This window comes from Hippichthys cyanospilos, chromosome 10, assembly GCF_059441005.1.
Source record: "Hippichthys cyanospilos isolate Australia breed blue-spotted pipefish chromosome 10, RoL_Hcya_1.0, whole genome shotgun sequence".
NCBI lineage: Eukaryota > Metazoa > Chordata > Actinopteri > Syngnathiformes > Syngnathidae > Hippichthys > Hippichthys cyanospilos.
Window position 1 is genome coordinate 19,480,868 of NC_142378.1, and position 26,633 is coordinate 19,507,500.

Here is a 26,633-nt window from a genome sequence, read left to right on the forward strand (position 1 = left end):
GAACGCATGTATAAATGCTCAATGCTTTGTCATGAGTAAGGTGATAAATGTGATCATTATCTACAGATTGGAAAATTTGATCTCCTGTGAGATGTTTTAAATTGTAACTTGTGTGGGTTCGTTGTGTATCTCCTTAGTGAGTATAAATATGCCCATTTAATGCCGGGCAGAACAGCCACCTTATACATTGTCTGAAACGACTTCAAACGCTTCGACATTAAGTACAGTACTGACGATATTGTAGTACGTCAAAAGCAACACTCGTCATTAATGTACCACAAATGCATCACTCTTCCTTTTGGGTGTGTATCAAGCGAACGCGTGGTTTTCGTCCATTGGATAAATTCCAGCTTGTCATCGCGTTCACTCATTTGATTGGTCGAGAAGAGTAAGATTTTTGAGTCGAGATCCGGCGCCCACAGCCAATCAGATTGAGACATTTGTTCCGAGCCGAGAGGCAAGAGGCTGCATTTTGCCACTAAAACGACACGAACGGAGGACCGGTGGCATGTCGACGGCGTCCTAGCGATAGTTAAAAACAACAACAAAATCAAGAATAATTGCGTTAGTTTTATAGATAGTTTGACGGCGTGTTTCTTCTCAAAATGACCGCCTTGTCGCTGCTTTTTTTGGCCGTGTTGGTCGTCTGTGTCCTGGCCGAGTCCACTGTCTATTTTCGAGAGCAATTTGAAGACGGCGGTGAGCCCATTTTCTAGTCATTCTAACCAAATTAATTTAAGATATATGTGCTATTCTACGTTGTGTGCCACTTAACTGAATTGTGTTGAACCGATTGTATCGGTGCATGGGCATACGGGAACTCCCATTATCCTATTGAACATGCAGCGATTTAATTTCGGATGAGTTTTGTCTCGTATTGTACCCGAGTCGTCCCGTTTTAACGAACGCTGCAAACAATGACAATTTTTTAATCCGAAATTAATTGACACCTCCCACATGAAATCAAATCATAGATACAAATCAAATCCCCCTCCCCCTCTTGTATGTCACTGGTCATTCACTGCCACAAAAAAAACAAAACAAAAAAAAAAACAATCATGACCAGCTTTTAGGTACATTAACATTGTTTTGTTGATTCCGTATATCAGGATTGTTGTAAATGGCAAACCACTTTAAAAAAAATCTGCCCTAGAATATCCCATTTATTTCGTAACTGCTTGTCCTCACAATGGTCAAGGGCTTGCTGGTACACATCCCGGGGCTTTCTGGGCTGCAGGTGGGGCACATCCAGATCTAGGCAATTGTCGGGAACACAGGGACCATTCACACCTAAAGGGATTGGAGTATCCATTAAACCTAACATGCATGTTTTGGGAATGTGGGAGGAAACCAGAGCACCCAGAGAAAACTCACAGGCACAGGGAGAACAGGCAAACTCCACAAGATATAGCTGGGATCGAAATCACAACCTCTGCATGTGAAGTGGATGTGCCAGCCATGTTGTCTGCCCTAGAACATGTGAACTTAAAAAAAAAAAGTGATGAGTTTTATCCTGATACCTTGTTTTATTTTAAGGTAAATATTTATTTTATATCTAAAATAGATAATAGTAACCTAAATTAGTATCGGCTGTTCTTTTGGAGTAGTTTGAAGATTACAACAGTCGTCACTTGGGTAAAGAACGTCCCAAGTAAGTTGATCATCATCATCTCCAAAGACCTCCATTTAAAAAATAAAAAAATAAAAAAATTGAGGGACAAAAATTTAGTCTCAAAAGTGTTAGTGGTGTCGGTACTATTGACGACTAATCAGAATTGAGTACTGGTATAATGGTCTGGGGAAAAAAAGTACCATCAAACATCCCTAGAAAATTACCGCACTTTTCAAACTATAAGCCACACCGGTGTATATATAGCCACAGCAGCAGAAATTGAGCAAAACAATTTTTGTCAAGGATAAGCCGCACTGGACAATAAGCCACTGGTTGTAACAGACATTTATACAGAAGGATGAATAAGAGCTCTACGATTATGCCCAAAATAATAAGCACGATTATTTTTGTCAATATTGATTAGTCATCATGTTTGGTCATACATGTTTATTATCTACCCCTAGTGCCCGTACCCTTCTTTTAAACAAGCAGTATATAAACACGGCTTGAAACGTCCAAATAAAGTAAAGTAAATAAAGTCACAAGATATGGCAAAAACTTGGCACAGAGGCCAACTTGATCAGCTTGATTAATCGTGGCAACCATTTTTGTGCAGTCCTTTTTGTTTTTTTCATGCGTTGATTAGGCGTTATGGAGTGTGTCAGCACACTGACACATTGTGTTGATACTGTTTCGATATTGTCATCAAATACTGACACCTGCTGGAAGTTAAAAATCCTTGCAGGCAACCCACTTGGCAAACTGAACTGACCTAGTGTGTGTCACTAGACCTGATAAATTAGGAATTTTGACAGATACTTATAAAGGATTAAATATAATAAATGAGAAGTCAAATTTAATATACTGTTTTTAGGTAAATGTTTATAGTTAAATGTCAATTCGCCCGATGTAAGTCAATGGGACTTTTTGGAATAGAAAATGAGGATTTGTGGGAAAAGGATAAATATTTGGAATAAGGAAAATACTTGAAGTCCTCACATGAATATGTAGAATAATATGAAATTGGAAGTATTAAAATGGATAAACAATTGTTCATCTGAGAAGTGTGTGTATGTATATATATATATATATATATATATATATATATATATATATATATATATATATATATATATATATATATATATATATATATATTTTATAACCTGTTTGACTGTATGAGATTTTTTATTTAATGGCCTATTTACAGCAACAGCCTATCTTAAACAGACCGGACATGCCTGCATGTTTAGCATCAACATATGTGTAGAAACTGGTTGGATTGATATTTAACATACCACCAACACTGCATTTAAATTATTAATAATTCATTATTAATATTTAATACATAATTGTTACATCCTTAATACTAAAAGTTCAAAACTATTTTTGAGCACTGCCATTGATTCACATCTTTTCAGTTGTACTTGATAGTTGTTACATATTGCTTTACCGGTGAATGGTCTCATGGTGGACACGCTACTTAAAGTAAAAAAAATACAGTATTGAACAAAATGGTTCAATAAATCTTGCACATAAGTGATATTTGTACATGAAGAGGATATTTATTTGTACATCAAGAGGAATAAAAATACCCCCCCCCCCCCCCCCCCCCCCAATATTTCTGGAGGTAGCCTGCATACTGCGAGTGATGCATTTAACAGACTTAGGGAATCTATTGGCCATCACAACATCATTCGGTGTGCATGTGCAATCTTCAGAACGGTGAATTTTTTTTGTGCATATAGATGCCTGGAAGAGTCGCTGGGAGGAATCCGAGCATAAAGGAGATTATGGCCAGTTTGTCCTGACTGCAGGCAAATTCTACGGTGATGCAGAGAAGGACAAAGGTGAGTGCAGTGGTCACAATTCAAATGTAAACCTTTTTTTTTTTCCAGTTGCTTTCAAGCAGCAACATTTTTCAAGGTTATCTTGTAAAACTTGACCTGAGAAAGTTTGAAAGACAGCCGTAGTGCTTTTAGATCCATGCAGTTTGATGTATTAATTAAATGACATTGTTGAACACAACTATAGTGTTTACATTCATAATCTGGCAAGTGCCAGCATGTGACCACCCTTTTCATGTTACCTCTACAAAAAATTCTGTGGAGATTGATGAGGTGAAAAGTTTTTTTAATCCTTTAATTTTTTTTTTTTTTAATGCAAGATTCAAGAGCATTATTGTCATATGTATAGTTGTACCATACAATGAAAGTCTTATTGTATTCACTTCCCCGGGCAGCATACATACAGTACATACTAATAAAACCTATGCCATATATTACAGTGGGCCCCTGGTTTACAAGAATAATCCGTTCCGCAGTTAGGATTGTAACTTGAATTTGCCGTATGCCGGGCAAGCCAAACCTATGTTAAATAGCTAATAATGTAAAACCCCAGGTAAAAACATCAAAATTGTATATGCATATTAAAAACTGGTGACAAAATAAAATGTAAGTGCTATTTATATATAATATACGTGTATACAATTAAAGAACCTCATAAATAAAAAATATAGAAACTATTTTTTTACGTTTGAGTGACATGATGATCTTTTTATGGCCATATTCCCTAGTGAGCCTAGCCTAGCCGTCTTCACATTTCTTGATTATCTCCAACTTTTTTTTTTCATACTAATCATCATCTTACTTCTTGCTTTACCATCACTAGCAATCTTTGGACCTGTGGCTAACCAATTAAAGTTTGGATTAAGCCCTAAAATGCTCAATAAATACCATATTTTAAGCACTCACACAAGAACAAAGCTTTAAAATGCCGCCATTTTGAACCGTGACGCTGACCAATAGCAGACCAGTATCCTAGGGAGTCGCGAAGCTGACTGGAATTGTAGTGACATAAGCAGTGACCCATGAGCGTGGTCACGCACGCACACTGCCTGCCATGTTTTAAGTTTTTTTTTGTTTTTTTTTTATGTTGTATGGTGAAAAAAAGGTGTAAAGAGGGGACAAAAAAAACGTCCATGTCGCAAGGTGAAAGAAAACATAAGGCAGGGATGTTGTAAACCAGGGTCCACTGTACTCGTTTCTGAGTAGGATTCTTCACAGGTAAAGAACATCCCAAGTAAGATGATCAGCAAATCATCTCTGAAGACCTGGATGTTTTTGCCCCATTGTAGAAAATGTACAATTCCTAAAGAAATTGCGTGTGAAGGTTTAAGTGCAGAAGGGAGCGACGTAGAATGATTATGAGAATGAAACATAAATTAATAGTTAAAAGGAAGTGTATGGCAGTGGAAAAAACAATCTTAAGCAGATATTGTTAAAACTGATTGAATAGGCCAAATAATGTAGAAGATACAGGAGAAAAAAACTGAAAAATGTGGAAATTGTGTGGGTATTCGAATGGCAAAAATGTCAATTAATAGTTGATAGGGAGTATATGGCAGTGGAAAGAACAATCTTTTCCATATGCAGTTGGAATGGTCTGAATAGACCAAATAATGTAGAAGATACATTGGGAAAAAAGAAAAAAAAAGTGCAAAAATCATGGACAATTTCCCAGTAAAAGTAAAATTTTGTGTGGAAGCAAGGTGTGGGCATTGGTTTAGATTATCTGAAAGATTTAAAGTTGGAATGATTTGAATAGGTAAAAAAAGCACTATAAGGCGCACCCAAAAGCCTGATTTTTTTATTTTTATATTTTTTAAAGATGATGGTGTGCTTTATAATCCGGTGGATTATAATATATAGATCAAATCTTGTGCTGACTGCATAAACTATAGTTTAAAATCCAGTTCAAACCGACCTGGCCCGAGGGTATTAAAGCCGACACGGCCCGTCGCGATTAATTAACTTGCATGTTGCATGTTTGCATGTTTGTCGTTTAAATTTCCCTGACTTCCGTTTATTCCTAACTTCTTTGTGCTCCATATCGTAATAGCGGGTCAAAAACATAGAATGCACGCTGAGGAAAAAATTAAAGACTGCGGCGCCAGCCTTCACCCGCGCTTGGCTCCAAGTTCATACCGTTGCATGTTTTTCGTTTAAATTTCCCTGACTTTCGTTTATACATAACTTCTTTGTGCGCCATATCGAAATAGCAGGCCAAAAATATATCATGCGTGCCGAGGAAAAAATTAAAGACGGCTGCGCCATGCCTTCACCCGCGCTTGGCTCCTCATTCATACCGTTGCGTGTTTCTCGTTTAAATTTCCCTGACTTTCGTTTACCCGTAACTACTTTGTGCTCCATATCATAACAGCGGGTCAAAAATATATAATGCACGCCGAGAAAAAAATGAAAAAGACAGCGGCGCCAGCCTTCACCCGCGCTTGGCTCCAAATTCATACCGTTGCATGTTTGTTGTTTAAATTTCCCTGACTTTTGTTTATTCGTAACTTCTTTGGACTCCATAACCAAATAGCTGGTCAAAAATATATAATGCATGCCGAGGGGAAAATCAAAAGAATTGCGGCGCAGCGTTCACAAATGCATGGCTTGATCTGGATCTATTCTGCGCTCAGCGACTCCTATTTAGTAGTTAAATAGCAATTACCAATAACGCATTCTGTTTTATATGATTTTTTTAAGAACAAATATTTCTTAGTATAATATCCATACAACGCTTATATTGTATGAATAAAGTTTATATTCTATTAATAAAGTTTGATGATTTTGCTGATTGTTTTTATTACATTCCGTTTAGGAAAGCACCATCTAGTGGCTGCATAATGCAACTCTATCTAACGGATGCATAATGCAACCCCAGCAGTTCTATGGTTTCACCTCTATGTGCGCCTTATAATCCGGTGCGCCTTATAAATGGTGTCTTTTTTTAGAAACTCGGCCATTCATTGATGGTGCACCTTATAATCCAGCGCTTCTTATTGTATGGAAAATACGGTAAATTACAGGCAGCCATCATAGAAAATTGGAAAATCGTCTCTATTCGCTTATTGGAATGTCGGATTGTCTCGAGGTTTTCATTAAAAATCCCAATCACTGTTTTGGAAACAGATGGTACCCTTCATTTGGAGGTGAGGGTTTCCACAAAAAAAATCCCACTTTTTTCACTTATTTTCCCCATTCAAAGTGATTGGGCTGGGGCGAGAGCTTGTCAAATGTCCAAGACGGCCGTCTCACAGGGGTGAATGGGAGATGTAGTAAGTGGTGTAGGTAAGCATTCATCCAAGATGGCCGCTAGATGGAGGTACCATGGGAAATAGAGCATTATGTATACCTGTTTCATATGGAATTGTGGTAAAATTTTGAACTCTGGGAAGTGAAAACCCATGGCATGGCGGGAATTGTGGGAATCAATTAAAGTTGGAACAGTGTGAATCTGATAAGGAATGACGGAGAGAGGGTGCCAAAATGTTGGTGGGGAAAAATGGGAGTAAGAGGATTTATGTGTAAAAATATGAGTGGTTATGAATTATTGGAATGAGGTAATATTAATTATAAAAGAGAGGAATTAGGGGTACAAATATGAGAATAGTTAATAATAGAGTTATTCGAATGAGTCAACATTAGTAATGATAGTGTTCAACATGTGTAATGAATGAGCTGAATGAATTGAATATGCTCCAAATGTGAAATGTTAAATCTGTTGGATATGAATATTGGAATATTTAGATGAAAAATAAGAAATTATGGGAAAATATTAATATGAATTATTGGAATGATGGGGATAATCCCTAAGAAGAAATGAATGAGTTAAATGTTGTGAATGTGAAATGGGAAAGCTCAAAATTTGAAATGTTAACTCTCCCATTCGATATGAATATTGTAATATTGAGGTTAAAAAATGGAATTATGGGAAAATATGTATATGTATGAATCATTGGAATGATCTATGAGGTGAAAACAATGAGTTAAATGTTGTCGATATGAAATGGGAAAACTCAAAATGTGAAATGTTAAATCTCCCATTGGATATGAATATTGAGGTGAAAATATGGAATTATGGAAAAATATAAATATGTATGAATTATTGAATTGATGGGAATGATCTATCGGGAAATAAGAATGAGTTAAATCTTGTGAATGTTAAATGGGAAAGCTAAAAATGTGAAATGTTCAATCTCCCATTGGCAATGAAAGGGAAGCCCTCCCATTGGAAAAGAATTGTGAACATGGAATTATGGAGATAAAATTGGAAATGATGAATAACTGGGATGGGAATAATCCCTAAAGCGATATGAATCAGATCAATGTTGAAAATATGAAATGTGAAAGTTGTGAATATGACATGTCAAATCACTCAATGTTAGGTCAAAGAATAATCGTGATTTGATTTTTGACCAAGATTATCGTGATTATTATTTTGGACGTAATTGTGCAGCCCTAGTGTGTAATGAAGCGCTGGGATGCCATCTTATAGCTACCATTTCTATATACAGTGCCATTTTTTTTTCAAAACCCATTTGGTGCCAATTGAAAAACGTAAATTTCAGTGGGTTAAACAAAACCATTTTTAATAAGTTAAGTGAAATCAGCTTTAATTCAAAATAGATGAAAATGACCAATGTGCTTAAAAAAATCATTTTCTGTTGATTGTCAGTCATCCGCGCTTCTTGTTTAGTTTGTGGTTTTGTCTTGTTTTCCAAAAATGACTGAAGCTATACAATTTTATATTAGGCTAACAATGGAAAAATAACAGTGGCGTTTGATCCGACCCGATGAATCCAGGTTTGCAAACGAGCCAGGATGCCCGCTTCTACGCGCTGTCATCCCGCTTCAAAGACTTCAGCAACAAGGAGCAACCCCTTGTCATCCAGTTCACTGTCAAGCACGAGCAGAATATCGACTGTGGCGGCGGCTACGTCAAAGTGTTTCCCTCGGACCTCAAGCAGAAGGACATGCACGGAGACTCCGTCTACAACATCATGTTTGGTAGCGTGGCCTCAACGGGCTCTTCCTCAGGTTGAAGGTCTTGCCGACGTGTGTTGAATTTTAGACTTCTTGTTTGTGCAGGTCCTGATATTTGTGGCCCCGGCACTAAGAAAGTACACGTAATCTTCAACTACAAAGGCAAGAACCATTTGATCAACAAAGACATCCGTTGTAAGGTGAGCTACTGACACTGGTTTTTTTCAAGCCAGACGCAATTGTAATCGTCTGTTCGTCTGTCCGTTGGTGTATTTTTGCCCGACCTTTCGCCACGACTCGAGGGCAACTTTTTTTATCATTCGTCTGGCGCAGGTCTACTTCTGTCTGCACTCACACTGATTCTTTTTTTCTTTTCTTTTTTTTTCTGTTTTAGTACTTATTGAATCACAACACAGTAATATAAGTGCACTATAAAAACAAAGCCAGTAAAGGGTCTTAACCCTAGGCTATAATACACCCTCATGTTAATTATCCCGCATCTGAGGGAATGCAGGGGACGAAAGTGCAATTAGCAATATGTCCACTGGATGGCATCATCATGCTTTACATCAGGGGTCACCGACTTTTTTGAAAGAGCTGCTACTTTGGTCGTGACTAATACAAAGGGCACCAGTTTATGTGAAGATACCGATCATGTTGTTGATTTCTCACTATAATTAAGGAACAGCTGTAGTAAATATGTAAATCAAGTGTAAAATGTTAGACATGTAATATGTATAATTGCTTGTAACATTCCTAGAAAATCACGCCATTCTATCACTTGTAAGCTATTTACAGAACATGAATGCGGGCTACGTATTTGATCCTCGCAGGCTACCTGGTGCCCGTGGCACCACGTTGTTGACCCCTGCTTTACATGACACTCAAATGGTGGATGTCGGTTCTCATAACTGCCTGCCCTACAACTAGAGAAAACTTTTAACATTTGTCCAAATTTCATCTTTCACATTCACTACAAGTAAAATAGTTTTCCTGAGGTTGAATTAACTAAAAGACATCTTTAAAATAGGGAAATCAAAAACGACTATCTTAATAAACTTCTATCTTGCATTTCCTGACCAAGAGCCAATCAAAAAATGCAAATTTGGTTACTTGAAAGAGTGACCGCCTTGCAGTGAAAACACATCCCAGAATGCTCTTATCAATTGTTAGGAAAAACAATTGTATTTCTAACCAAATCACTTTGCATTTCACTATGCCAGCCATCATTGCCTAACGTTGATATTTTTATGCCCATCAGGATGATGAATTTACTCACCTGTACACCCTGATTGTCAACCCTGACAACACGTACGAGGTAAAGATCGATAACAAAAAGGTGGAGTCCGGCAGCTTGGAAGACGACTGGGACTTCCTGCCTCCAAAGAAGATCAAGGACCCCGAAGCAAAGAAACCCGAGGACTGGGACGAGCGGGAGAAGATTCCTGATCCCGATGATACCAAACCAGAGGCGAGTGTGAACCCGCCTCCCTAGCACTAGGTTGAATTTGGTTAACATTGGGGCGCGTTCAACAGGACTGGGACAAGGCCGAGAATATTCCAGACCCAGATGCCAAGAAGCCAGACGACTGGGACGATGAGATGGATGGCGAGTGGGAGCCTCCAATGATCGCCAATCCTGAATACAAGGTACATGAATTCCAAGAGTATGAATCAAGTAACTATGCTCTCCTGTGTCACCCGCCAGCCCAAGCCCCACCTTTCAAGTTTTAAAGTTCTAAAAATGTCATACATATTACACTAAGGAGTGTAAAGATTGTACCCCTAAGTGGTCAACAATAATTCGTATGCCTTACAGGCTTATTTTATTTGAGATGCATCATAAATCTTGGGAATAATCAGTGGCATATTTAATCAGTAGAAGAATCTAAAAATATTACATCACCGCAGCCCTGCAGTTACCAAGACGAGAAAAAATGTATTTTCGTTCGGTAACTGTAAATGTGTTGTTTGACAGGGTGAGTGGAAGCCCAAAGAAATCAGCAACCCCGCCTACAAGGGGAAGTGGATCCACCCCGAGATTGACAACCCGGAGTATATGGCGGATTCGGAGATTTACATGTATAAAAGCATTGGCGTGATTGGACTGGACCTGTGGCAGGTAACACTTGATGCAGCACGCAATGACAGACACGACAATAGCATTCTCTAGCTAAGGGACTTGTTATCACAAGATTTTGACGTTGGACTTGAGACTAAGAAAGGATACCTCCATCGAGACAAATCACTTACCTTATGTCTCAGAGTACAGGTAGTTTTTTTTCCTCATTTTCAACCCACAAATTAGAGGAGTCAACTTATAACCGCATAACTCAAAACAAACCAAATTTTTCCCCTCATCTGTGTTTGAATACAGTAGCATTCATTTAAATGAAAAAAGTAAAGTGTGATTTTGATGTGTGTATATATATATATATATATATATATATATATATATACACACACACATACACACTCACACACACACAGTGATCCCTTTTACTTCACGGTCTCAGATATCACGGTCTCAGTACTTCGCGGGTTTTTCCAGGAAAAATTAAAAATATTTCAAAATAAAAAAAATAAAAACGTGCAAAAATGTAAAAAATAAAATAAAAAAGCAAAGAAGTACATTAATACAGTACTGTATTCATGAAATAACTAAGTAATATTAATTAATAACTATGTTATTAATTCTTCAAGCGTTAGAGTTCGTGACGTTTGTGATCTTATTTTGAAATGCATGCTTTTAATTTGTCGGGTCGCCTTGCATTTCCGTTTCCTGTTTTATGTTCTGTGTGTCAATCGGCTCGTTACGGTGACGCAGTGATTGACAACGTAAGCTCATATTTATAGTTCATTATCATTTATGTTGATAACGCACGCTCACTGCCTATGTTTAGTAAGCGTTTGTGTAGACTTTTTGTGTAGACACTTTATAGTTAGTAGTTGTTAGTTGTTGCTAACCCGCTAATGTCGGCTAAAAATTCAGTAAATTAATAGATTAAAGTTCGGCAAGTGTTTATATGTTAGTTTACTGACTTTAAGATTGTTGTTGATTTATTATTCAACAGGTACTACATGATACACCATACATGAGCCAAAATAAAAGTGAAGTTCAACGTGATGACTTGCGTACTCTCTCACTGTAGTCTTGGTGCAGATAACCAGTCCTCAGAACAAATTCTCAACAAACTGAGTAATATTAGTTATTTAATGAATATACAGTAATGTTAATAAGGTTAATGTAATGTTAAAGAATAGGAGAAAGAAAATAAAATACACAAAAAATACAAAAAATAAGCATTGTTTGTAGTTACTGCGGCTATATTGGGGCATACATAGAAATCTAGGAACTGATATCCTACTTCGCGGGTTTCAGACTTAGCGGGGGGTTGAAACCCCCAATTAACAGCGAAGTAGTAGCACTTATTTACGATTGCTGTCGAAACTGCTTCCACGCAACGCGTGACTACAATGGTGGTCTGCTATTGGTCGGCGTCACCTCACGGAGATGCCTGTCTGCTATAGGTCGGCCTCACTCGTTTCAAAATGGCGGAACGGTAAAGCTTTGTTCGATTGTGAGTGTTTACAAAACCGTATTTATAGTGCATTTTACTGCTTAATTCAAAGTTGAATGGGTTAGCCATGGGTCCCAAGATTGCTAGTGATGTTAAAGGGAGAAGTAAGAAGATGATTTATATGGAAACAAAGCTGGATGTAATCAAGAAATACGAAGCTAGCCTAGCCTAGGCTACCCTTACTTGGGTATATGCCATATACTATATGGGCATAACAAGCACCACTCAAAGGTCCAAAAATTCATTCTATATTTTTTATTTATGATGTTTTCTGATTATATAAAAGTACATTATATATACGTAGCACTTACTATCCTATTTTGGTACCAATTTTTAATATGTATGTACAATTCTGATGTTTTTACCTGGGGTTCTAAACACATTAGCTATTAAACGTCGGTTTGGATTGCCCCCCATACGATGAATTCGTCTTACAAGCCCAACTGCGGAACAAATGAATCTCGTAACACGGGGGCCCACTGTACAACGTCAAAATGTGCAATATCACAATTTAAAAAGTAAAACTGAGTAACAACAGTACATAATTTTTTTTACTTAGCAAACTTAACTAAGCAATAAATTGAATGACAACAAATAAGGACAAAAAGTGGTTTGGATTTGATTATTACTGTTATTATTGCTTACTGCTTTGATGATTATTTATCATTAACATTGCTTGTATGTTTTGTAGGTTAAGTCGGGCACCATCTTTGACAACTTCCTGATCACCAATGACCCAAAACTGGCTGAGGAAGTTGGTGATGACACATGGGGCAAAACCAAGGTGCGTAAACCAATCTTTGTCCTTCTTTGCCCACTCTAATTTTTTTTTTTTTCTTGAATCCTCAACTAGGATGCTGAGAGGAAAATGAAAGAAAGCCAAGATGAGGAGGAGCGAAAGAAGCACGCGGAAGAGGAAAAGCACAGGAAAGACGACGGTGATGATGACGAGGAAGACAAGGATGACGAGGAGAACGAGGAGGAGGAGCTGGAGGAGGAAGAAGAAGACGAGGATGACGCAGAGTCCTTGAAGGATGAGTTATAAACAATTGAAAAGGCAAGAAGCAGTTTAAAAAGCAGACTGTGAAATCACAGAAAACAACCGTTCCAGTGGGATCCCTTTTGTTTGTTTACAAAAACCTAGAAGGTTAAAAATATTATGATATTATACCATATTAACAATATGACAATAATAGAAAATTCTGGGACGACGACCGTTTAAATATGACTAGAAATGAAGATGTTGCATTGAATGTCGACATGAAACCCACTTTTTTTTTTAGCAGCAGTTGAGGTAAAGGAGAGGTTTGGTATATGTTGACAAATTTATTTTAGCTTTTGTAAAAATGTTTGTTACCTCATGTTTTGTCTTGTAAATGCTGTGTTTGAGTTACTGTTTTTTCTGTCTGAAGCCCAACCGCTTGCTTGAAGATTTCTCGCATCAAACAAGTGAAGATAGAACTGCAAAAATATCATTTTTTGTTCCAGTTGGGTTGTTAATCTTGTGAGGAAATCCCTTGCGTTTTGTTTGCACTGCACGGTTCTTACCACATTTCCACATTTGTGTGCATAAGACTCCAGTTTCTAAGTAGTGGTCTGAAGGACTCCAGCGGCAGGAAAGCCTCTAGTTTTCCATTTGCTCATTGTTTGTTGTGTATAGAGTCACCTGGCATCATCCCGGATGCCCACGGAAGATGCTGAATGCTGATACTTTTTGTAAACTACAACATTTTGTACTAACACTGCTGGTAATTGAGGTGGGGAAATGTCATTTGAGTGAAAAACAATAAAAGCATTCAAAACAACCGCAGGAAAATGAGTAAAGCCTGTATTTTGTCGTACATTGATAACTTTTACAACCCAGAAAATGGAATTTGAAAATCACATTAAGAAAAAAAAAGCTAATTGGACTGAAAGTAAATAGACGTGACTGTTAATAAAATGTGATTCATACAAAAATCAATACTAGCTTTGAATCTTTTATATATATATATATATATATATATATATATATATATATATATATATATATATATATATATATATATATATCCATCCATTTTTTCATGAGCCGCTTATCTTCACCTAGTTCAGCTGTTAACGTTGGGCACCCTGAGATTCCAGCCCTGGCCACTCAGCCAGTTTGCGGAGCATTACTGCCGAAAACACAGTTCAGGCATGGCTGCTGATTGGTACACACCCTCATCCCGACAGGCACATAAAGAACATAATGCAGTGAAATAGAATAATTAAATGTTGTAAAGCGTTAGAAAAAATAAAATGTCATCTGACTGTTGTAATAAGTCATTCTAAAATGTAAAAGTGGAGAACAAAATAAATATAACCACAACTGGCAAAAACAATCTAGAAAAAATATATTGACATACACACACTTAATAATTTCATTGATAAATTCACTTTCAAGAAGTATCATGTAAGTGAATGGTTCCGAAAAGATCGAGTCCACTTTTATGGCAGTATTGGAGATTTTGTCGGAAATTGCGACTAAGAAGAAGTAATTCCCAATTTTGATTTTCATAGATTTAAAGAAAACATTTGTTACTATAGATCATACTATGTGAATGGAAAAAAAATACAAGGACTGGCATATAAATGGATAACAAGTTACCTGGATGATAGAAATCAGTATGTGCAATTTACTGTAATAACAAAAAATCAGTTCAGCTGAAGATACCACATAGGATCCCTCAAGGCTCTGTACTTGGTCTTATATTATTTACATTATATATTAATGACAGTTGCAGTGTTTCAAAAATGTTTGCTGCTCTGGAGTGAGTCTTGAACAACTTATGATCTTACTGATAACTAGTATTCAGTATGATGTCATAGAGAACAAGGCTAGGACTTGATGGGTTTTTGTGTTAAAACAATTGTTTCATTATATTTGTAAATTTCCTTTTATGTTGTTTTGAACTCTGTAAAAGATAACTACATACAAAGTTATTTTTACTAAACGTATTTAATTGCCATTTTACAATGGTCCGCTACAAACACCTTTTTCTAATACAGATGTTAGCTGCTATGGTCTGTGCACACATTGTGTTTTAAAATTGAGATACCCACTCCAAAACAATAGGAAAACATGAGTCAAAAGCACATTTTTTCAAGTTCCAAAAAAAGGCAATCGCTGCGGCATCTTCTTGGACTGAAGTCTGAAATGAATCCAAGGAGCTCTCCTCTTTTTCCCTGTCCCCAGTAGTGTTTTGTGTCTTTAAAAATTACATTGCAGTGTCTGCAGGTGATAAGGCCAAATGGGATCCTGTATGTTTCTCTGAATTCAATTCTGAATTTCACAAACACACACACAAAAAAAAAGCAAGATGGAACATCCCCCTTAAACCAGGGGTGTCCAAAGTCGGTCCTGGAGGGCCGCTGTCCTGCATGTTTTCCAGGTTTCTTTTCCTGACACACCTTCATTGGAAGCTGCTTCTTATTGGAAAAAGGTTTACCAAAAGTCTTTTGGCCTTATGCTGCTCAAAATGCTGCTTATATTCATAACAGATGCTACAGTGACAGGACTCATATTTCATGATGACTGGAAGAAAGCCAGATTTTTCAAAAATGTGGGTCTTCGATCAGAATGTTAACATACCAATACAGGCACATTTAGAGATGTCTCATGTCTGCCTTTATCCCTCAAAAGTGACTGAAAGGCATTGCTGCTCTATTTTGTACCATTGTCTGATCTAATGCATTTGACATTGCCATACGCTGCAGTGTCTGCGATGTTGCAAATACTGTGTCACTTTTAGATTTAAGGAAAAACACTGCTCCTGAAAAATCATGTGTGAATGATATCGCAAAGAACCATCGTACTATCAAGTCATCTTTGCAAGACAGAATAACAAAGGGAGACCGTGAATTTTATTTTTTATATTTATTTTGTAAGGAGCATGCCTTTTTCCACAAGAATAGTATGTTTATAGTATAAAGTAAGATTAAACAATTAAAAAAAAAAGTACAAGGTACATTGTCATTTTATAATACCCAAATATGTGAAAAACTGCCTAAATTAATATTAATATTCCGCCTCACAGTGGTCGCCTCACATGGTAGGTGAATTGGACATACTAAATTGTCCTTAGGTGTGATTGGGTGCGTGATTGGTCGTTCGTCTGTGTGCCCTGCGATTGGCTGGCAACCAGATCAGGGTGCCGCTGAGATAGGCGCCAGCATGGGCTCCTCCCACCTGTGGTCCCTTCTGGAGGTTTCCGATTTTCCCCAAATTGGGGTTTTTGAGTTTTTCCTTCCCCTTCTGGGAGCTTTGACAGGGGTTGCTGTTGTGTACCTTCTCTGTATGACCTCTTTTTATCTGTGAAGCCCTTTGAGACTTAGGGCTATATAAATAAAATTTGATTGATTGATTGATGACAAAGGTATGAAAAAAAAATTCAAGTGAGCAGCTAGGATGAGGAAAACATTAGTCAGTCTGTTCATCTCTACAATTTAACATATTGTTTAGTAGAGACAGTATTTTTATTCATTTACATTTATGTGAGTAACGTGTGTTTGTGAATTTGGAGTTTGCATAAATTGTTTTGCTTCTTTAACTTTTGTTAATTTTATTTATGTTTGACGGTGTTATGAGCCTTCCAAAGTCAGCCCAAGTTGGGCGATACTAAGGCCAGGCTAGTAAAAAAAAATCCTGGGTATTAAGTACCGAAGCAAAGGACTACTTTAGGACTTTAAGGTTTACTTTAGCACTTAAGAGAAATGAAAGGATTACGTCAGTAGTTACCTGTAGAATCTAAAGGGCTACTTCTTTCTCCAAAACCCTGCCAATGATTTTGTAGTTGAGGGCTCCCCAGTTGAGCACGTTGCCAGGCATGGTGATTGAGCCAGATTGGTACTTTGTGATGTGCTCTGGAGAGAGAACATAGTCCCACATATGAAGTTGTGAGGTCTTGCCGATGAAGGAATCACCCTGATGGAAGCCTCCCCCGTAAGTGTCCTGCTCTTGGCCCAGGATGATGCTGGGCTTGCTGCTGATCTTCTCTGAGTGGACAAATTTCTTGATTGGGGGTCGCCCGTCTAGCCACACTTCAGCCACGCCACTTGCAGAGCTCCAGGTGACGCACAGGATGTGCCAGTAGTTTGGCTCAAGAGTCACTGACGAGAAAATCGTGACCTTGTCCAGAACTTCGATAGTCAATTCGTTGCCTGCCATTTTGTTCCAGATCACGAAAGCATTGTAATTCGCTGGTGTAGCCAGAGAGATGAGTGAGTAGAATCTGCTGAGAGGTGTGAAGAATCTTAAAAAAAAAAAAAAAGTCTTTCAATGGCATGGACGAGAATTTGGCCTTATGCCAATAGAACACTGTTGTAATGCAATACGTTATTTTGCCATCAAAAACATTTTCAGTGTTTTTGTTTTATCGAATGGCTGTTAGATGACCTATTTTTGAACAGTGATCACTCAAGAAGAAAAGGTAGAATCTTACTTTTTCTAGGTAAAGAATGGAATTCGATACCACCAATGTATACAATTCAAAATTCTGTCAGCCGTGTCAGAATGCTTGAAATGGGCTGGCCCTCTAGCTTGGCACTGAGAGTTAACCCCTTACTTCTTAAAGGGACAATATGTAAGATTTACACCGTTTTTCATTAAAAAGGAATAAATTATACATTTCATAAACTTGTAAATAAATGTGTTCTTAACGACCAACAGTGTGTTTTTATTACATAGAAGGGGGGGGGGGGGCTGTATGACCCAGGAAAAGTTTTTTTTTTCCTGCACTTTAATGGAAATGTGTTTTAGACTAAGCTGTAACCCATATAAACGCTGTAAAAAAAATCTTCTCAATGGTAAAAAGAATATAGGTGTAGGTATACAATTTTTATCAATAATAATGTTATTTATAGTCAGCACTTGGTGTGGGGAGGTGCATTGATATAATTCATTTCTCTCATTTCTCCATTTCAATTGAAAATGATAGAAACTAATACATTTATCAAAACGACTATTTTACATATTTGAATTTACAGTAACATTTCACATTTTTTAATTTTCAATAACATTTCAGTTTTACCATTGTATATTTCCGAGTTTGTACTTCATTTAAGAGTACTTTGTAGCATGGGTTTTATAGAAGAATGTACTTTTATTCAATGTACAATGTGTAAGGTGCCACTGGCGACAACCTGGTTACCTCAAACAGACTGTCAATGCAGTGAAAGATGTTTGATTAGTCTTCACTTTCACGTGATCTTGGTCAGTTGGCCCCGAGAAGACAAAGCATTTGTCGGCAAGATCTGCAAACACGTCAAGGACAATTAAAAAATTACCGGAGGCAGAAGGATGAAAAGACTTCTTTTTAGCCTGTGATAGTAGCACACCAATCCCATGTTTTTTTTTGCAGATGTAGCTCTCCTTGGTGACGTTACAGTGGTAGTCATACCAGCGACCCTCTTTTAGGAGCACCATGGCAACACAGTGTGCACCAAACCTGCCAGCGGCAGAGTTGTTGGGCTGTCCGTGTCCCCAGTACCTGCAAATAAACAGAGCTCCTGCCAAATGGTTGCTTGTTTTTGCACTTATGAAATCTACCTCGCAACAAGTGAACAGTTGTGACCGCTGAGCCATTCCGTTGGTCTACATTTTCTTAGAGCTGAGAGCTGCCACTTACGCTTTGGATTGATTGAAAAGACTTCCGTCGGTCCACTTCCACTCCCCCTCTTTGTCCTCATCCGTCAGGCCCAGCCAGGCCCTGTCCAAGCTCATTCTTGTCTTCAGCCATTCCTGCAAGGAATCAATACAGTATATGGAGCTCATTATCGTGTGAGATGTGGAAGAAGTGGGAGAGGTAGAGGTGAGCTCGTGTGACCTCCTCCTCGTTGTCCAGAATGCTCGTCAGGTGGCTGTTACGTGACCAACAGTAGTCGTTGGCCTCCTTCCATGTCTTGGTGTCTTTGGAGATGTAGTAACAATTGTCCTCGTGTTCCTGCCAGTCTTTGGGACACTCGCACTGGCCTGGAAAGAAAATGACACAAAACTGCAGCAACAGACTTGAACAAAGCAGGTTCACTCAAACCTTTAGTATGGGGGACCAAGGGGGCTGAGAAATGTTCATTCAATCCCAAACACATATGTTGGTACCCTAAATCAATCAAGTACCAGCCGCTTTGGGTAAACACTTGAGAGAAATATAAAAACCTTTTATTGAATGTCTGGAATCTTATAAAGAGCATAAAAATATGACTTAGGGATTGAATGAGTTAAGTCATGTTGTCTGACGGGGTCCAGTCACAAATCTTTTGAGAGGTCACTACTGAGTGGTCCATGGAAAGTATTACTGTACTTTGACTATAAATGTATTTTTGGGCATTGAATACAAAATAAAAGCTTCTTCATGAAAATAGGACAATGAAATGGAATTTTACCGTCCCTAGCGGTAGTGCAAACATAAGCAGGTTGAGTGAGATGTGTCCACCGAACCCCATACAAATGTAATAGAAATTGTTTATTTTAATCTCTTGCATGCGGGCGTTTACACCTATGTTTTCGATGTACACCGAGGGTGTTCTGCAAGGAGCGTGAGATGATTTTTCCTCAAACGTCCAGAGTGGATATTTTCGACACAATTAGAGGATGCTCTCAACAAGGCAATAAATAGTGCTGTCAAGCCAGCCTCCATTCCAAAACACAAAAGTCAAGCCAGTTGCGTGTATTTTTGTTCAACCTAGGCATTTGGAAAATGAGCGGTGGCACTTCACGTTCATGAGCTGTCTGTTATTTTACATGAGTATGCTAATTTGAATTCATTCTAAGATTGAAATCAACTTTCTACTGCACGAATAATGTATTAGTATGGAGTGAGAGAGAGCGAAGGACGAAGCGCGCATGTGTAGCAGCAGAAAACAAGTTTAGGTGGAAAATGGAGTTGGAGACATCCATGTAAGAGTCATATTTAAAAATGATAGTGAGGGCTGATTGCTAAACCTCCTCGCTGCTTATTTTCTGCGGGGTCCGATGGTTCAATGGCATGTCCTACCGTGTCCCCCTGACTACGGCTACAGGGCGATTGCACTACGTCCGCCACGCTCTGACGTTGCGCCGAGAGCACTTCCACAGCATCCACCGTGCTACGCTCCGCTCCGCCATGGTCCGCCGGCTTGAAAAATCTGGTATCTTTAATGCTTTAGACAATGTTGTACAGTTTTGTGAAGAGTAAAGACGTACACTAGCACAGCAACGTGTGGTTTCTCTGTCTTGCCACATTGGTGACCCTGGACGTTAGAATGTTTCAGCAAGCTGTTGAAGATGTCGTCTTGCCTTGCCACATTGGTGACCCCAGAAGAGATGTCTTCCTCGGCCACATCGACCCAACACTTGCAAACAGCAGCCGTCGTGACGGCGAAAGTGCCTGAGTTCTGGCAGAGCGATCCGGCCGCGTGATTTCAGCTTATTGAGGCGCTGTTCCACCTACGAGGAATAACCGCACATGTCCCACATGGTCATGGCATCCCTCGACGAGCCTGCTACACGTCGGGTAATGCAACAGGCTGGTACCAGGTCAGCCTGCTTCTGGTATTCTGTGGTCCCGGCCAGCTCCCCGCCAGGGGTCCTCTCGCCCGTCGCCCAGTCCCTCGGTACCCCCAGGCTCAAGCCAGCCAGCAACAGGCTGGTACATGCGCTGGTGAGGACGGCCGGTGCAGTCCAGTTCCGGAGTCCCAGGCCGTCAACCAGATCGTCCAGCTGGGCGGCCTCATCCACCGCTGATGTCCGTCCGGCCTCAGCAGTAGGCCTCAAGCCAGCATCATCCAGCTGCCCCTCGGATTCACCATCCCCGCAGGTATGGTCTTTGTATACATCGGAGCGGGTCAGCTGGTGGTGGTGCCGCAGCAGGTTCTGGCCCAGGCACAGGCTGGACTCTCAGAAACCCATCATGCCTGCCAGCATCCAGGTCAGCGCTGCCGCTCTGGCTCCGGCGGAACCTCAAAAAATCTATTTTGCAGCGCCACCTCATATGGTTTTCACGCTGAATGTCTGACCCTTACTCCTGTCGCACCTGGGTCCCCTGGTGTCACATACACCGCCCAGGACTAGACTGTGTACTCAAGGTGTCAGACTAGTGAATACCCTGTGGGGTTTTCGTTATGCCATTCTGGGTGTTTGGGGGAAATGGCTGGAGGTGGGCACTAGGACCTAGTGACTTTTTGATGCTTTGGACAAATGTACAGTTTTTCTGTTGACAAGTGAAGAGTAAAGACGTATACTAGAAAAGCATCGTGTGTTGCTTCATCTTGCCACAGCGGTCCACATCCGATTACAAAAGCAAAATTGTGTCCTCTTTTGCTGATTGATTGAATGAAGCCAAAAGCGAGTGCAAGCTTCTGCTCATCTGTGCCAGAGCCATCAAGACAAAAGGAGCAAATGCTTTCCTCCTGTTAATTGGCACTAACGCGTGTACAAATATAGACTACTGTTTGGGTCGCGATTCAATGAATTCTTTTCAAAAACGAACATTGTTTGTACGTACCCATTGTAAATGAAGCAGGTTTAACATATTTAGTATGTATTGTGTTTTCATTTATTAACATTTGTTTCCTGTTTTGAATTAATGTGTTAGGGCGTTTGATTCACTTGTGCGCAAGAGAGGAGGGGAAAGTGCTAGACTCGCGCTGAAATACAATTTAAAAAAATTGACCATGAGCTGTTTTAGCACGGCATTCACGGCTTCACGCTGAATGAGACCCGTGCGGAGTCACCTGGAGAATAGACCTGTGCAGTCACCTCGGAGACCCAAGATGCCCTTTTTAGGCTTATGCAATGATGTGTTCCTAGCAAATTTAAACACAAACTGAGTTGATGCATGCATAGTTTGACTTACCAAGGAATGTTAGGAAATGTGTGATGCTGAGAGGTGTATAGCAGACGCAAGCAGTGGGCGCGGGTATGTGTCTGTCATTGCGGTTGCACAAGCGGAGCATGGTGTATGCGGTGGAATCGCCCTGTAGGGGCGTAACAGGAACAGCTAATTTAAAAAGACTCTAATATCATTTATAATCCAAAGCGTACACGTTCATGTCAGCCAAGCGGTAGACTTTTATTTTGAAGGTCATCATGCAGAGAATGAAAGAAATTAAGGGGCAAGCTATCTTGACTTGCCTTTTCACGTTGAGACGGACTCGACCACATGGTGTTATTAAAAAAAAAAAAAAAAAAAAAAAGCCAAAACGGTTATCCTATTTTTGTTTTAAAAATAAAAATTAATAAAATACGGGCCTAAATTCATTTTGGTTTATGGAATAAAAATTGAATGAACGTAAGGTAACGTAATGGAATTTAATTAACTTTTAAGACTTTTTTTTTAAACTTTAAATTTTGCGAGGTGATTCTAACCTACCACAAAGTCAAATCGACCGATATATTACATTCGAGCCCTTTTCAGAAAACTCCTATAGTTTGGTGTTATTTAAAAAAAAAAAAAAAGTGCCAAAACGGTTATCCTAATTTTGTTTTTTAAATAGAAAAAAAAAGTACGGGCCCAATTTCGTTTTTGGATTTTTGCTCGTGAAATAAAAATTGAATGAACGTAAGATACACGGACTTCAATGTTAACTTTTGTTAACTGGCGAGGGGATTCTAACCTGCCACAAAGCCAAATCGAACGATTTTCAAACACTCAAATAGAGCTGGAAAACTAAAATATTCACGTCAAGTCAGTTCCGACGCAGAAACAAAAGAATCAAACAGGCGTTCGCACTTCTTACAGACGCGTCAAATAGGGCAATATACAGAATTAAACATCACATTTTAAAGTCAGTAAATAAGCTAATGTTCAAAACACACCAATGACTGATGAACCAATGCATAGTTAAGAGGTTCCAAGATTATATTTAAATAAATCTTAAACTCACCAAGACTGAGAAGGACGCTGAAGACAAGGAGAATCTCTTTGGTTTTATTAATCATCGTGAAGCCTCTATCCACTGCAGGTCACCTCTGACTGTCAGACGCTTAACTTGACATAGAATTGTAGCAAAGACCGATACCTAAGGGGTCAGAATTTGACACATTTGTGGATTGAAAAACGCATTTGTGAATACTTTTGCTCCAATTCTTACCGGAACGAAAGAACGTCGCAACAGAAGCGTAGATGTTTAAGTTAAAGGACAAAGGACAAGAGTGCGGTTTTTTTTAGTATGTATAAGAGTAAATTAAAAACATTTAAAGTAAAAAACAACAACAAAAACGCATCAGAGATACTGCCGACAACATAGTTCACGTTTTATTCGTCACAAAGGGGATGAGAGACATTTCACAATTCCATTTTTTTTTTCAACAAATCGAGCAACATTAATAATATAACGAGGCTCGACAACTTGTTGCTGTAGAGCAAGTTGTTGGAAACTAGGGACCAGATTTACACAAATAAAAACGCAGACACTACAAGTTAGCTGAAACTAAAATATGCAATTCTTTCCAGGGCGTATTTGTAACATTTCATTGCTGGTTGTCTTATCGTTATAGCGATTACTATGCGTTTTTTTGCACCCGTCGGCTGACTTTGATCGTCTGCCAATACCGGTCACCAAATCCTCAGTAATGTATTAAAGACAGAAAAAAAAATCCACATTCTTTTTTAAAATAATAATAATCATCATCATCTTCATCGTTAACGAAACAAGTTCAACGCCTTTCATATTGCTGGGGAACGAACCTCCAACATTTAAACGTTTTTCTCAGGGGCTGCGCTTGCCTCGGCTGTTTCCGGCTTTGTTACGCTGGTGCTTGCACCTGTCGCCAAATTAAATTAAAGGTTGCTGCTATCTAACGGCTGTTATGCCGCATTGCAACTACTGACAGCAGAAAGCGATTTTGTTGAGAGGTGACTTTTTACTTCGATGGGCAGTTTTCAGAAATTTGGAACAGCTATGCCAAGTAGTTCTGGAAAAATGCAGGGACATAAATTTCCAAATTAAAAGCTTTCAGGTGTTTTTTTAAATTTTATTTTGTGATGTAATATAATTAAAAAGCGTTACCGTAAAATGGATTTTATTTTGAGATTTAATGATTGGAATGGATGCGGTGTAAATTCAGCCATAAATACAGTACTGTACGGCGGAGTGCCAAAATGAATTACACCATTCAGTACTGTACTTTATGCTTTCATAATAATACAAGGGGAGGAAGACACAAACTTGTGACGCTGCTTTATTTGAAGCAAAATGGAGAAACAAGTTAATTTGACATGACATTGGATAAATAAGTGAAGAAAAAAAAAGACATTTAACATGAACTTATAATGCTTCATTCGATTCAATATCTTGCTACATTGTTAAACTAAATACTGTAAAGTAAATGTCGCTCTGCAAAATCATGCTACCTACTGGCGGCAAATGTAACTAATGTAGTAAAAAAAAAAAAAAACGAAAAAACATTTTTGGAGTCCACTGAAAGTTCACGTGACCACTGCATGGATGCACATCTGTTAAACAAAAACGTCATTTGAGATCTTGAAGTCTTTCAATCATTCAAAAACTTAACTGGAGAGTCTACAGGGCCTCTTCTTTCACCAAAACCCTGCCAAAAATTTCGTAGTTGAGGCGTCCCCAGTTGAGCACATTGCCAGGCATGATGTTTGAGGCAGACTGGTACTTTCTGATGTGCTCTGGAGAGAGAACATAGTCCCACATGTGAAGTTGTGAGGTCTTGCCGATGAAGGAATCACCCTGATTGAAGCCTCCCCCGTAAGTGTCCTGCTCTTGGCCCAGGATGATGCTGGGCTTGCCGCTGATCTTCCCTGAGCGGACAAATTTCTTGATGGGGGGTCGCCCGTCCAGCCACACTTCAGCCACGCCACTTGCAGAGCTCCAGGTGACGCACACAGAGTGCCACTTGTTTGGAGTAAGAATCAGGGACGAGAAAATCGTGACCTTGTCCAGAACTTCAATGGTCAATTCGTTGCCTGCCTGATTGTTCCAGATCACAAAGGCATTGTAATTCAATGGTGTAGCCAGAGAGAAGAGGGAGTAGAATCTGCTGAGAGATGTGAAGAATCTTAAAAAAAAAAAAATCTAAGTGAGAAATTAACCCTCATTTGGTTTTGACACTATCAAAACTAATATTTTCTAGTTAAAATAGTACATTCAAGCATGAATGTTACATTAGAATCTGTACTTTTATTCAAGTATAATATGTAATCGCATTTGCGTCCTAGAGTAAGCAGAAGGTTCTACCAGGCAATAACCTGGTTACCTCAAACAGATGGTCAATGCTGAGAAGGATGCTTGAGGAGTGTTCAGTTTCACATGATCTTGGGTTGTTGCCCCCAGGAAGACAAAAACTTTGCCAGCAAGATCTACAAACATGTCAAGGGCAATTAAAAAATTACTAAAGCAGTAGAATGAGAAGACTTTTCTTTTTGGCCTTTGACACACCGATCCCATGTCTTTTTTTGCAGATGTAGCTCTCCTTGGTGACGTTGCAGTGGTAGTCATACCAGCGACCCTCTTTGTGGAGCACCATGGCAACAGTGTGCACCAAACTTGCCGGCGGCATAATCGTTGGGCTGCTCATCTCCCCAGTACCTACAAATAAACAGAGCTTCTGCGAATTAACTGTTCATTTTCTTACATATGAAATCCACCTAGCAACAAATGACCAGTAAGGATCTGAGCCATTCCATTGGTCTACACATACGTGTTGGATTGATTGAAAAGACTTCCATCGGTCCACTTCCACTCCCCCTCTTTGTCCTCATCCGTCAGGCCCAGCCAGGCCTTGTCCAAGCTCATTCTTGTCTTCAGACATTTCTGCAAGGAATCAATATATGGAGCTCATTATCGTGTGAGATGTGGAAGAAGTGGGGGAGGTAGAGGTGAACTCATGTGACCTTCTCCTCGTTGTCCAGAATGCTCGTCAGGTGGCTGTTACGGGACCAACAGTAGTCGTTGGCCTCCTTCCATGTCTTCAGAGATGTAGTAACAATTGTCCTCATATTTCTGCCAACCTTTGGGACACTCACAGCAGCCTGGAAATAAAATGACACACAACAACAGACTTGAACAAAGCAAGTACACTTGACCAAAAGACCAAAATGGCCAAAAAATAAACCTGTGAAAATAAATGAATCTTAATCTCACTCCGGCTCAGAAGGACAGAGAATATAAGGAGAGCCACTCTCATCTTGAAGCCTCTGGTCTTTGCTCTGTAGGTGTCACGGATTTCGGGACCAAGTCAGCAGACGTTTTCAGTTGACCTGCCGAAGAATCGTAGAAAGGGCCTGCTCCTGCCCTGGAACGCATGAGCGCCGCACAGGAAGATCTGATGCTTAAATACCCCACAAACTACACTCCCACAAGCGCCAGTGCATCTGGAATGACATAAGGGGGGGGGGGGAATCACCAAGATAACTTGTAAAACACCACTAACCGCTCAACCTTTCATTCGCCATGAAATGGATCAGAGAAATTTCACAATTCCACATTTATTGAACTAAAAACAACAACAACAATAATAATAATAACAGCAAGAATAAGAATAAGAATAAGAATAAGAATAAGAATAAGAATAAGAATAAGAATAAGAATAAGAATAAGAATAAGAATAAGAATAAGAATAAGAATAAGAATAAGAATAAGAAT

The 26,633-nt window shown here is 39.1% G+C and overlaps 3 protein-coding genes across 7 annotated transcripts in view; 1 reads left to right on the plus strand and 2 right to left on the minus strand.

Annotated features, from left to right (window-relative positions):
* Window positions 1-435: 435 nt before the first annotated feature.
* On the plus strand, window positions 436-13,828 carry LOC148417471 (calreticulin-like). Its single transcript, XM_088425446.1, has 9 exons — window positions 436-699; window positions 3,361-3,462; window positions 8,263-8,466; window positions 8,548-8,642; window positions 9,704-9,913; window positions 9,979-10,092; window positions 10,421-10,564; window positions 12,715-12,807; window positions 12,877-13,828. The coding sequence occupies exons 1-9, from the start codon at window positions 606-608 to the stop codon at window positions 13,066-13,068; spliced, it is 1,248 nt and encodes a 415-aa protein (XP_088281572.1). The 5' UTR covers window positions 436-605; the 3' UTR covers window positions 13,069-13,828.
* A 1,042-nt stretch (window positions 13,829-14,870) lies between these two features.
* On the minus strand, window positions 14,871-24,034 carry LOC148417472 (C-reactive protein-like). Of its 4 annotated transcripts, none has more exons than XM_088426558.1 (7): window positions 22,905-22,988; window positions 21,875-21,995; window positions 18,869-19,014; window positions 18,671-18,783; window positions 18,381-18,532; window positions 18,194-18,296; window positions 14,871-17,296 (listed from the first exon to the last, which is right to left on the minus strand). In XM_088426558.1, exons 2-7 carry the CDS (start codon window positions 21,972-21,974, stop codon window positions 16,792-16,794), a joined length of 1,119 nt encoding a protein of 372 aa, XP_088282684.1. In that variant the 5' UTR covers window positions 21,975-21,995; window positions 22,905-22,988; the 3' UTR covers window positions 14,871-16,791. The 4 variants fall into 4 exon arrangements, with proteins under 4 accessions (XP_088282684.1, XP_088282687.1, XP_088282686.1 ...); XM_088426561.1 differs by lacking the exon at window positions 21,875-21,995 and adding an exon at window positions 23,708-24,034 and having other exon boundaries at window positions 14,873-17,296; window positions 22,905-23,003; XM_088426560.1 differs by lacking the exon at window positions 21,875-21,995 and adding an exon at window positions 23,708-24,034 and having other exon boundaries at window positions 14,873-17,296; window positions 22,905-23,008.
* Window positions 24,035-24,188: 154 nt separating this feature from the next.
* LOC148417473 (serum amyloid P-component-like) overlaps window positions 24,189-26,633 on the minus strand; it is a 3,038-nt gene continuing 593 nt past the window's right edge. The window contains exons 2-7 of one of the 2 annotated variants that reach the window (XM_088426564.1): window positions 26,133-26,362; window positions 25,883-26,020; window positions 25,690-25,802; window positions 25,428-25,577; window positions 25,246-25,348; window positions 24,189-25,026 (exon numbers count right to left, since the gene is read on the minus strand). In XM_088426564.1, the coding sequence (XP_088282690.1) occupies window positions 24,543-25,026; window positions 25,246-25,348; window positions 25,428-25,577; window positions 25,690-25,750 (798 nt within the window). In that variant the 5' untranslated portion in view covers window positions 25,751-25,802; window positions 25,883-26,020; window positions 26,133-26,362 and the 3' untranslated portion in view covers window positions 24,189-24,542. Of the gene's footprint in view, window positions 25,048-25,245; window positions 25,349-25,427; window positions 25,578-25,689; window positions 25,803-25,882; window positions 26,021-26,132; window positions 26,363-26,633 lie in introns of both variants that reach the window. The other variant, XM_088426563.1, reaches the window with a different exon arrangement.